At 47.2% G+C, this 12,386-nt stretch overlaps 1 protein-coding gene across 2 annotated transcripts in view; it reads right to left on the bottom strand.

Moving 5' to 3' along the window:
• Positions 1 to 10,860, bottom strand: part of LOC310678386 (major facilitator superfamily domain-containing protein 8-like) — a 32,760-nt gene extending 21,900 nt beyond the window's left edge. Inside the window, exons 1-4 of one of the 2 annotated variants that reach the window (XR_014511739.1) lie at positions 10,417 to 10,826; positions 4,507 to 4,692; positions 3,473 to 3,535; positions 2,311 to 2,430 (exon numbers count right to left, since the gene is read on the bottom strand). Coding sequence is in view for 1 of the 2 variants with exons in the window: in XM_083442302.1 (XP_083298428.1) it covers positions 2,311 to 2,430; positions 3,473 to 3,535; positions 4,507 to 4,692; positions 10,417 to 10,492 (445 nt within the window). In the remaining variant the exon portion in view is untranslated. Of the gene's footprint in view, positions 1 to 2,310; positions 2,431 to 3,472; positions 3,536 to 4,506; positions 4,693 to 10,416 lie in introns of both variants that reach the window. The other variant, XM_083442302.1, reaches the window with a different exon arrangement.
• Positions 10,861 to 12,386: the final 1,526 nt, after the last annotated feature.

Below are 12,386 nucleotides of genomic sequence, written 5' to 3'. Positions count from 1 at the left end.
AACCTACACCTTTCTTCTTCTCTGTGTGTGCATTTCAAACTGCAATTGCACTGCACCCAGTTTGTTCCTCTGAAAGCTTAATAATTCATAGAGTTGGAAGAGACCACAAGGGCCATCGAGTCCAACCCCCTGCCAAGCAGGAAACACCATCAGAGCACTCCTGACATATGGTTGTCAAGCCTCTGCTTAAAGACCTCCAAAGAAGGAGACTCCACCACACTCCTTGGCAGGAAATTCCACTGTCGAACAGCTCTTACTGTCAGGAAGTTCTTCCTCATGTTTAGGTGGAATCTTCTTTCTTGTAGTTTGGATCCATTGCTCCGTGTCCGCCTCTCTGGAGCAGCAGAAAACAACCTTTCTCCCTCCTCTATGTGACATCCTTTTATATATTTGAACATGGCTATCATATCACCCCTTAACCTCCTCTTCTCCAGGCTAAACATGCCCAGCTCCCTTAGCCGTTCCTCATAAGGCATTGTTTCCAGGCCTTTGAACATTAATAATAAATTGTTCCTGGTTAAGCAGGGAAGGGCTGAGGATTATGCCTCCCGCTTGCTCCATATGAAACAAAGCAAGCATGTTATGCCATACCAAGCAGTTAATCTGCATGTTCTTGTTCCTCAGAGCATCAGAAGAGACCTGCTGGGTGAGGTTAAATAATTATCTGTCCCAGCACCCTGCTCTCACCGTGGTCAGCCACATGCCGATGAGAAGTGCACAAACAGGACCTGAGAGCAGGAGAACTCTCCGCACATGTGAATTCCTGAAACTAGGATTCAGAGACATGCTGCCCTGACAGCAGAGGCAGAAATCCGCCACTGTAGACATTAACCCTTGATAGTCACATCCTCCACATGTTCCGTCTTCTCCGTGGCAATTGCAGACTAAACAAATGGTCTGGATTGGAAAATTGGTCCACAAATGGACTGATCTCTACATTTGCTTTCCACCTGTGTCTCCACAAACATCCAGGGAGGTATGGTAATAGCAGAAAGCCTCGAGGGGGAAAATGCATAGCCAGGGCAGGATGAAACCCTTTAGAGGACCTGAGCTCTTAAAAGGTTTTGGTACCCCTAAACATATCTAATTCAAAATGTTAATAATAAACCACAGAACAAAATTTGATTTGTCGAAATGAAACGAAACCCACAGCAAGATGGGAAATGATGTTTGACTTTCTTTTCTTCCACCTTATTTATATTTGGGGAAAAAATCTCCTCTAAGAACGAACTTTTTATCATATGTGGTGGGAATGTAAGAAAGTGAAAAGCTTCTGGGCATAGCTGTCAACTTTTCCCTTTTCCTGAGAGGAATCCTATTCAGAATAAGGGAATTTCCCTTTAAAAAAGGGAAACATTGACAGCTATGCTTCTGGGAAATTATATATAATGTGATGAAAAAGATGTTGAAATATACATTTATTTAAAAAAAACAGAAGCGTTTTTACTTGGCATTGTAGCTGAGGATATTAATAGACAAGATAATAAACTGTTCTTGTACGCAACAATGGCAGCAAGAGTATTATTGGCACAGAAATGGAAACAAGAAGAATTACTGACAAAAGAAGAATAGCAGATGAAATTAATGGACTATGCAGAATTGGATAAGATGACAGGAAGGATCCGAGACCGGCGGGACCAGAGGTTCTCCGAGGACTGGAGTAAATATGTGAACTATTTGAAAAGCAACTGTAATCAACAGATTACGCTAGTAGGACTGCAAGAAGTTTTGTAAGGAGGACTATATGAAATATTGCAGGGAAAAATTATGAATAGAATTATTACTTAAGGATTATTAAAAGTAATAGTGAAATTAGTGAAATGCAGATTAAGTGATAAAGACTGAAAAATCTTCAGATGTAGTTGAGGGAAGTCTAAAATATTGTATAGGATATGAACATATGTTATATGATTTATGGAAATTATATGTAAAATTGAATAAAAAAATATTTAAAAAGGGGGGGGGGAATTCTCCTCCTTTTTCTAATTGATCAGATCCTCAAAACTAATCTTACATAACACATCTGCTTCTATACTTAGTAGAGATAAGGCACCCAGCGTGCCTCGTTGCATATTTCTCCTGTTGGGATTTTTAATAGACTTCCACTGAGAAAATGAACACTCAGCTGAGCCATTTGCAGCCATCAATGTTAAAAACCCAGCAATGGAAAAATTTCTGTGGTGCCCCCCTCTTCCCTTGGTGCCCTAAGCATGTGCTTATTTTGCTTAATGGTTAACCCAGCCCTTTCCATAGCAGACAGGAATATACTGAAGGTTTTTAGAGGGGTGGGGCAGAGGAAATCAGCCTTACCGATGAGTAGCCCAACCTGTCTGCATGCCATGACAGCCGCAAACACCGTGGCGCGCTCCTGGGACGTGGTGGTTCTGGAGAGGTAGCCAAAGATGGATGCTCCTGCTCCTGTGCCCACACCTGCAGGGGAGGGCCAAGTACAAAGAGTCAGAGGGAGGAAGGGGGGACAGAGACCATCCTAGCTGTAAGTCCTGAAAGACCTGCTCCCTGCCTTGCAGAGCTTTTTCTACCAGGCTGGGGAAGGCATGCCCCGGACTGACTCCAACTACAAAAAAAACTAAGGCTGCTGAATAGACTCTTAGGCTGGGGTTTTGTTTGGGTGTGGGGGCCAGTTGTGGTTGTTAATTTTTGTATTGTTATTTTTAGATCTTATTCTGACTTGTGGGTAAATCGTTATCACATTGGTTGTGTACTTTTTGATGTGTTTCATTTACCGCTTTTGTTCTACAGTGGTACCTTGGTTGTCGAACTCAATCCGTTCCAGGAGTCTGTTTGACTCCTGAAATGGTTCGAAAACCAAGGCACAGCTTCTGATTGGCTGCAGGAGCTTCCTGCACTCAATCAGAAGTCGTGTCAGATGTTCGGCTTCCAAAAAATGTTCACAAACCGGAACACTCACTTCCGGGTTTGTGGCGTGCAGGAACTAAGCCGTTCGACAGCCAAGGTACCACTGTATTTGTAATTATGCAAATTTCTTCATGTTGTAAGATGCCCTGAGTATGGTTCTAAGTATGAAAAGGCAGCATACAGATAAAATGATCTGTGCATGTATGACAAAACCATCACTAAAGCGGGGGGGGGGGCTACTTTTGGCCTGCAGGCTGGGCTCAAGTGCAGGAAACCTTTGGGAGGGTGCATTCCAACAGTGGGCGGGGCTGGAGGTGGAAGTGGGCGGGGCAAAAAGCAAAGCAAAACAAGAATGCGAAATTCCCCTCCAGCGGTATCCATTTTAAATGGGGGGCGGGGGAGGAAATAAAAATAAAGGAATACTCTTTCCCTCCCCATTAGACAACAACAACAAAAATACATTCACACCCCAATTTATTTTTAGAAAAGAGGAAACACAGTGTTTTTCTCCAAGACCCACCACCCAAATGCAACTATTATTCAAAAAAAATCTCACACGCGCTAAAATAAATACACCCTCCACTCCATCACTTACCTGCCACCAGCCGACCACTCAGAAGCATCCATTTGGAGCCACCGACAAAGTACATGAAGTTCCCTGGAAGCGGAAGACACAGGAAAGACAAGCATGAGTTGCAGAGGAAACCAGGCTAAATGAAGTCAATTTGCTCTAGAGAAAGCAACTTTCTTCCCAATATAGCAATCGACTAGAAAGCAGGGCACAATTAGAGTCTAGACGCCATTTTTTCTGGGATCTCCCTCCTTTTGCAGGTGGGATTCAATCACATGCTGGTCGATTCAGCTTGCGTGGTTAGGGTGGACTTTGCGCTCTTGTGCAACAAACAAACTTCCCCCACTTTCCTTACTTTTTGCTGTAAGGAAAGTGGTGGGGAAAATGAGCTGGAAAGTGCAAGATGCAACCATCACTTGGCAAGTCGCCTTTATGTTAAATCCCTTAACATAAGACGAGCCTGCTGGATCAGGCCCATGGCCCATCCAGGATCCTGTTCTCACAGTGGCCAACCAGATGCCTATGGGAAACCCACAAGCAAGAACCAAGCACAAGAGCCCTCTCCTCTCCTGTGGTTTCCAGCCAAGTTTAGCTTCCACCTACCGTGGGGGAAAAGGGACGCGGGTGGCGCTGTGGGCTAAACCACAGAGCCTAGGACTTGCCGATCAGAAGGTCAGCGGTTCAAATCCCTGCGACGGGGTGTACTCCCGTTGCTTGGTCCCTGCTCCTGCCAACCTAGCAGTTCGAAAGCACATCAAAGTGCAAGTAGATAAATAGGTACCACTCCAGCGGGAAGGTAAACGGCATTTCCGTGCACTGCTCTGGTTGGCCAGAAGTGGTTTAGTCATGCTGGCCACATGATCCAGAAGCTGTACGCCGGCTCTCTCAGCCAATAAAGCGAGATGAGCGCCACAACCCCAGAGTCGGCCACAACTGGACCCAATGGTCAGGGGTCCCTTTACCTTTACCGTGGCGGACTGGAGTCTCATCTGCATGCTTTGACCCCAAACACAACCACTGCCCCTGCCGCCACCACTCTCAATGCAGCCCCCACTTACCTGCTATCTGAAACAAGTTGGCGAAGAGGATGATGGCCTTGGTTTTATGGGTACGGTCAGACCAATATCCAAACAGCGGGCCTGTGATCAGCCCGGCAAAGCTAAAGGCAGAGATGCCCAGGCCCAGGAAGTAGGGCTCAGCATTGAGAGTTTGCAGGTAAGCCCAGAGGGTGGGCAGGATCACAGCTGCGGAGAGGCGAAAAAATAAACTCCAGTAAATAGAAAGTATCAAAAAGAGCATCCATCACAAGTGGCTTCCAGAAAATATTATGATTAATATTATTGCTATTTAAATTTGTATACCCGCGGGTCTCAGGGCAGTTACAACATAAAAACACAAAATATATAATAAAAGTAAATACAAAAACAACCCAATCACCCCCAGCACATTTTAAGAGGACATTGGATGTCAGTCAGCCAAAGGCCTGGTTAAAGAGGAACCTTTTTGCTGGTAACCGAAAGGTGTATAATGAAGTCACCAGGCGAGTTGCCCTGGGGAGAGCATTCCACAAACTGGGACCCACTGCAGAGAAGGCCCTGTTCTCGTCTTGCCGCCCGCCCCCCCCCCCAGACCTCTTGTGGAGAAGGCACACAAAGAAGGGCCTCAGATGATGATCTCAAGGTCTGGGTAGGTTCATATGGAAAGAGGTAGACATTGGGGCATTGCAGTTCTGAGCCATTTAAGGCTTTATAAGGTTTAATGCTTTATAGTTATGAGAGAAGGGGTGCCAACTTGAATAAAATATTGGGAAAGGGACAAGCCCCATCCCACACAATCGATCACATGACACGCTACATGCACATCATTTGTTTGGCAATGCCCATCTGTTTTGGGGGGGAAGCCCCCTCAAATATTTTATTGGGTGGGCCAAAGACCCCTCAGTCCCTAGGAGTTGCCATGAGAGTTGTCCCGTGGTCTCTGCATTTCCCCCATGCTTTCTGAAACTCTTGTCTAGTGTGATCTCAAATTGCCTCTGTTAATCTAGCCAGTTCAATATACTCTTAGCAGTTTATCTTGCCATTCCTTTTTTGTTGGCACAGTTTCTTTTTCCAGTTCACAAAACACTTCACAAAGGTGTGCCCTAAAATACATACCTGGACTTGATTCAATTAATGTCTGCAGGAGACTTTGTGGACATTTAAGTTATACAGTGGTACCCCGCAAGACGAATGCCTCGGAAGATGAAAAACTCGCAAGACGAAAGGGTTTTTCGTTTTCTGAGGTGCTTCGCAAGACAGATTTTCCTAAGGGCTTGCTTCGCTAGATGAAACGGCCCTGCCTCTCGTGTCATGGCGATGGTCACTGCACGCACGTACGCTCGCTTCCCCGCTCCTCCGGCTCCCTCCCACCTTCCGGCTGACGGTTAGTGCCTCGCGCCGCTGCCCGCTCCCCTCAGAGAGCTGTTGCCGCCAGCGCCTCTCTCTCCCTCTCTCCCTCAGGTGAAGAGGATGGTGGCGGTTCCGCCGAGTCGCGCTCCTGACCCCCGCCGCCCTCCAGCAGCCGCGTCGCACGGTGGCCACAACACGCGGGTGAGTCTGAGGTACCGGCTGCGGCAGCTGCCCTGCTTCTCCCCGCCCCTCCCTGCCGTTGTCAGTGTTTAAATGCAGTGGTGCTTAACAAGACAAAAAAACTTGTACAACGAAAAAACTCACGGAACGAATTAATTTCGTCTTGCGAGGCACATCTGTAATTAGAAAAATCTTAATAATTATTCATAAAGGAAACAGTTTATAAGAAGTAAATAAGGAGGTCAGATACAGGATAAAGGAAGTCTTTTATTTGGTTGTTTGTACTGTTGTGTGTTATGTTATGCTCACTGTTACAACACGTGCTTCTCTCTCTTTTTTAACTCTCAAAGCCCTGTGAAGCAACCTATTGGTTGTATTGTTACATCTGCATCCCACACTTAATCAAAGAACACGCAAGCATCATTTGCTGCAAGGAGAACACAAGGCAGGTTGCGGGTTCAATCCCTACTGGCATTTCCAATAATAATAATAATAATAATAATTTATTATTTGTACCCCGCCCATCTGGCTGGGTTTCCCCAGCCACTCTGGGCAGCTTCCAACAAAGATTAAAAATACATTAAAATGTCACACATTAAAAACTTCCCTGAACAGGGCTGCCTGTACGGTTGGGAAAGATTCAATTCCTGGAACCCTGGAGTTTCACTGCCAGCCAGTGCAGACAAGATGGAACTAGATTGGCCAACAGTCTGACATCATACAAGGCGGCTTCCCGTATTCTTATGCAGAACCAAAGCTCTGCTAGATCAGGCTACAGGTCCAACTGGTTCACCCATCCTGCTGCCCAGAGTGGCAAGCAAAGCTTGAAGGCAACAGTCCTCTGCTATTATTGCTCCCCAACCAACACCTTTCCACGTGGCCGGCTGCCTCTGCTCCTGAATACATCATGGTGACTAGGAGTCATTAATATCAGGAGTGACACCGTGAAAGCTGGAGTTATTTATTAGCAAGAAACTGATCTGCACAGACTGGGCGGAGTGTCCGGCCTCACGAGCACAGCAGCTCCTCCCTTGCTTGCCATACGTCAGGAAAATTCCTGCTGTGCTGGTTTTTGGGTGGCGTCGAGGGGAGGTTTTGCCAAACTGGCAAAAAGTCAAGGAAAACCTGGATGTACGGCAACGTGATGGGAAAAGCAGCTCAAAAAGCTTAAAATCACTACTTTGCGGTTAGGTTTCCCCCAAAAAAGCTCAACAATTTTGGGGTCTTCCTATAAAAAAGCTTAAGCTTAGTTGCTGAGACTGAAAGTCCCCACCTGCCCTCCCCTCCAGGGCTTCTCCCAAGCAATAGGAGACTGTGCCTGTGTGAAGCTAACTTCCCAGCCCTTTTCATGACTCTTCTGGTTCTGGGAGACCAGGTGGGAGGAGAGCATGTCGCAGCGGGGGGGGGGGGGGCTCTTCACCAGCCGGGCCTATCTCTGCCTCTTGGCCTCCCTCCTCAAGCTTGTGCCTCTGATTGTGGACTTCTCTGTCACAGACTCTCCCAGCTCATTAAGTCTTTGACTGGATGTTCATGAGTTCAAGTCTTATGGGTAGGGCTGTTATTGTTTGGTTGGTTGGCTGGTGTTGCGGTGTTTTATTAAGTGTTTTCTGTTTTATCTTGTATTTTTATGTTGCAAACTGCCCTGAAATCTACATATGAAGGGCGGTATACATTTTTAATAATGAAGAACATGTTTATCTCCACTTTCTCCAGGCATAATTTTGTACAACTCACAGTCATGTCTTGTCTCACCTTTTCTCTAAATGAAACATCCACCTATTCTCTAAATTTTAAATCCTCCAAGATTGCAACTTTTCCTCACAGGGAAATTGTTGCATCCCCTTGATCATTTTGGGTTCCCTTTTCTTAACACTAAGATCAAGTATTAGAAGAAAAACCTCCCCTCTGTCCACTTTATCCACACTGTGCCTAATTTTAGGGATCTTTATCACATCCTCCGTTAGTCACATTTTTCTAAGCTTTATCCCTCCAATTGTCCTACAACTATTATTGATTTTGTACATTTGTCTCTTGGCTTTCTTCCGTGAGGGCTTTCAGAATTTCTTCTATCCTGGCACTGACAAAAACCCAGGCCTGTTCAGTTTCTGCAAGGCTGCTGCTTCCGGCACCTTGAGAATAGTGGGAGGAATCTCACATTCAAGGGTGAGCCAATGTGAGGACTAGGGGCTGTAGTCCAACAACACTGGCCTCACCCCTGACCTTGGCAATGCTGTCTGAGGCTGATGGCACCTGTGGTCCCTATTGCCTACCCCCTCTGACTCCAATCCTGCTTACTCCCGCATCTTACCCCAAAAACATTTCCATATTGCAGCCCAAGCCTATTATGTCCTTACTCTGGAGTATGGCCTGCTAACCTCTTCTCATTCTCACAGGGCAGAGGAACAGCAACCCAAACAGCCAACCTATCCAAGGACAATTGGCAAGCTTCTAGAAGTCAAAGGTTAGGTTGCAGACACTAGTTTCCTGGGTTAAACCATTTGCAACTGGAAAAGAAATTCACAAGGCACAGCATTCTGGACTCCACTGGAGCAAACCAACTGCACAGGTTGAAAGTGGTGAGAAGTGAGAGTTGGGTATGTTCAGCTTGGAAAAGAGGAGACCGAGAAGAAATGCAATAGCCATCTTCAAATATCTGGAGGGCTCGCACATGGAAGAGGGGGCAAGCTTGCTTTCTGCTGTTCTAGAGCGCAAGACTGGATCCAATGGATTCAAGTTACAAAAAAGATTATTCTGACTAAACACCAGGAAGAACTTTCTGACAATAAGAGCTGTTGGATAGTGGAACAGTATCCCCCAGGAGGCTGTGGAATCTCCTTCCTTGGAGGTTTTTAAGCAGAGGTTGGATGGCCATCTGTCATGGATGCTTAAGTTGAGATCCCTGCATTGCAGGGGGTTGGACTAGATGACCCTCGGGTCTCTTCCAACTCTAAGATTCTAAGTGATGGGCACGGCAAAATACTTCTTACAGTCACCTCCTCCCACCTATCTGGGAATGGCAGAAGCAGGAAGCAAAGCAGGTGTGTCTGGAAAGTTCATGGCTAAAGAACTGCACCTTCTCAAACTTAACCACGCAATTCATTTGATTATCTACAGGCCAGGATCTTGTCAAGGCAGGCATGCTGAACAACTGGCAGAGGCACAAAAAAACCTCAAAACACTCAATGTGCACTTCTGGAACATGCAATAAAGATGAGAATCTCTCTACGAAATCTGCATTAGATCAGAGCATGGGGAGGCAACCTAAAGCCCGGGGGCTGGATCCGGCCCCATTGCCTTCTAAATCCGACCCGCAGAGGTTCCAGGAATCAGCGTGTTTTGACATGAGTAGAATGTGTCCTTTTATTTAAAATGCATCTCTGGGTTATTTGTGGGGCATAGGAATGTGTTCTTCCACCCCCCCCCAAAAAAAAAATATAGTCCGGCCCCCACAAGGTCTGAGGCACAGTGGACCGGCCCCCTGCTGAAAAAGTTTGCTGACCCCTGAATCAGAGGATCAAGCCAGGGAGGCTCCAAGCAAACTGGACTTCCTCCATCACCAAGCTCCTCCCCTCCCCTTAAAACCTGAGCTTCCTAGGGGCAGAGTGTGCTACTGTTTTGTTTTGCTCGAATGCAAGTCACTCCCCTGGAGCCTTTTTTGACTGGAGACCTGGGTACCAGAGCGGTACCCACCCAGGTATGTGTGTGTGTGTTATAGGAACCAACTCATAAGAGCCGAGGTCCCTTTGACCCCTCCCAGTAAAATATTTGAGGGGGGCTCCCCCATGTTGATGGGATGGGCATTGCCATTCAAATGGTTTGTGTGTGTGCGTGTGTGTGTGTGTGCCGCATCCTGGGACAGATTACATGGGGCAGGGCTTACCTGCCCCCCCCCCATATTTTATTCAAGTTGGCACAACTGGCGTGTGTAGATATGTGCATGCGTGTGTGAGAGGGGGGGACAGAGGGATCAAGCTACATATAAAATTGTGGGGTATCAAATCTAATAATAAACACAAAAACACCAGCATGTTGAGACGAGCCTCAGCAAAAACCGCGTATACAGTGGTACCTCTGGTTAAGAACTTAATTCGCTCCGGAGGTCCGTTCTTAACCTGAAACTGTTCTTAACCTGAGGTACCACTTTAGCTGCCGCCGCACCCCCAGTGTGCAATTTCTGTTCTCATCCTTTAGCAAAGTTCTTAACCCGAGGTACTGTTCCTGGGTTAGCGGAGTCTGTAACCTGAAGCATCTGTAACCTGAAGCGTCTGTAACCCGAGGTACCACTGTATATGTACGTGTGTAGGGGCGTGTGTGTGATGAAGTATATAAAATTGTCAAGTCTGTATCCAGGGTCTAAACACTCCCCCCTCCCCCCCCCATCCCATGTCCAGGGAATCTCACCGTACTCAATCCCTCCCGACAGGAAAAGGAGGCCAATGGTGAGGTTGGTCCATTTCTTCTTCCGCTGCACATCCATAGACACCTGGCTTTGGGTTCTCCCCGTCGACAGAGGCGGCCCGTCGAAGGAGCGTGGGGCCGAGGTCTCCTTACTGCCTCCGGATAGCTCAAAGGGCAGCTGGAGGCGGCGGCAGCGGTGCCATCTTCCTCCTCCTAACCTTCACCATTCTCCCTGCCTCAGCAGCAGTAGCAGCAGCAGCGTTCCTCTCCAGCCCTTTTTACGCACACGCCCATCCAGCGCTCCTTTGGCGCTCTCCCTCTCGCAGCCCGCAACCTGCGCGTCGCTGCAGCTGTTTTGCCCGACCAAGGCAGCTGCCGCCGGGAGAAAGTTTATTGAATGGTCGGCGAGCGGGCGGGACGAGCGCGCTCAGCAGCCAATGGAGAGCGCATCCTCGTCCCCCAGCCTACCCGGCTTCCTCGCCCTCCTGCTGCTAACCTGGCATCGGGAAGGAAAGGGGCCGGGCGGCCAAAGGGAGCACGCCTCCTCATAGACACATGCAAAGCATCCCTAAGTCACCTGGCCGAGAGCTCTCTCCATTCGCGCAGGAGGCAGGTTGGGCGCCTCGCTGTATATTTCCTTAGCCTCGTCCGCCAGATTTTACGCACACGCGTTGGAACGTAGTCTTACACTGAGTGGCGCGTCTGGCACAGGGTTGTCTTCTTTTGTTTTCTTTTTTATGTTTTAAATATATATATTTAAGATGTGAATTGCAATGGGTATATGTGTGTTGTCATACAGAACACAATAATATTTTGTTGCAGGTCCTTCCCATCTAGAGACTGTAAACTAACATCACAATCTTATGCATGCCTACTCAGAAGAAGTAAGCCTCATCAAATTCAGTGGGGCTTACTGCCAGGTAAGTGGATAAAGGATTGTAACCTAAGTAAATGTGGCTGAAATAATTGCTTATTCTTCCTTTGTTCATTCCCCAACTTCAAATCCTTCCCCTTGCTTGGTTGTGTCTGTCTAGATTCTAAGCCCGCTGAGGGTAGAGTCCTCTAATTCCTTATAAAGCTCTGCAGTGCTATATTGTCCTTATTACAATTAATAGAATATCTGATATCTCAATAAAGAGTGTGGTGCACATTATGAAGCAAGCACTTAAATGAATGCAGATCATGGAAGCCCTGCTCTTAATGAATAATAATAATAATAATTTTATTATATAGGCTCTGCAGGATTGCAAGGCAGGGAGCGAGTCCCATCCTTGCCTTTAGATGCTGCTGTCGGTATTGGAACCTGGTGCCTGCACTCTGCCGCTCAGCTACGACCCTTCCAAAGTGGTATTTTGCTTCCAAGCAAGGAGTAAAAAGCAGGGCTGTCAATGGATGCGGAAGCCGAACAGGCTTGCTTTTTTCTGCAGGGCATGCAATGCCAGGAAGGGCTTCACCGCCTGAATTTCTGCATTTTGCTGCAGCTCTAAAACGCACAGGAAACCCACCCAGAACAGCAGTCTGGTAGCTCCTCTGATCAGAACATAGAATCATAGAGTTGTTAGGGACACCCAGAGTCATCTAGTCCAACCCCCTGCAATGCAGAAATCTCAGCTAAAGCACCATGACAGATGGCCATCCATGACGTGAAGGAGTACAAGGTTGTACTTGGCAGTTGTTTTTCTTCCCCTTGTGAATACCATAGTTTAGAGGTCCCCAGCCCTGAGGAAGTCAGACTATCCTCCACCAGGACCAGAGCCTTTTCAGTGATGGCTCCGACCTGGTGGAATGCTCTGTCCCAGGAGAGTAGGGCCCTTCAGGATTTAACCTCCTTCTGCAGGGCCTGTAAGACAGAGCTATTCCGCCTGGCCTTTAATTTGAATTCAGCCTGATCTTTTATTTCCCTTCTCTTCCTTCCCTCTCCCCTTTTATGAAGATCACCCGCTCTGAGACCCCACAGCTAATTCTCCCCTGGC

Source organism: Podarcis tiliguerta (genome assembly GCF_965153285.1).
Source record: "Podarcis tiliguerta genome assembly, chromosome: 5".
Classification (NCBI taxonomy): domain Eukaryota; kingdom Metazoa; phylum Chordata; class Lepidosauria; order Squamata; family Lacertidae; genus Podarcis; species Podarcis tiliguerta.
The sequence above is the reverse complement of the archived record's forward strand: the minus strand, read 5'-3'. Positions and strand labels throughout refer to the sequence as shown.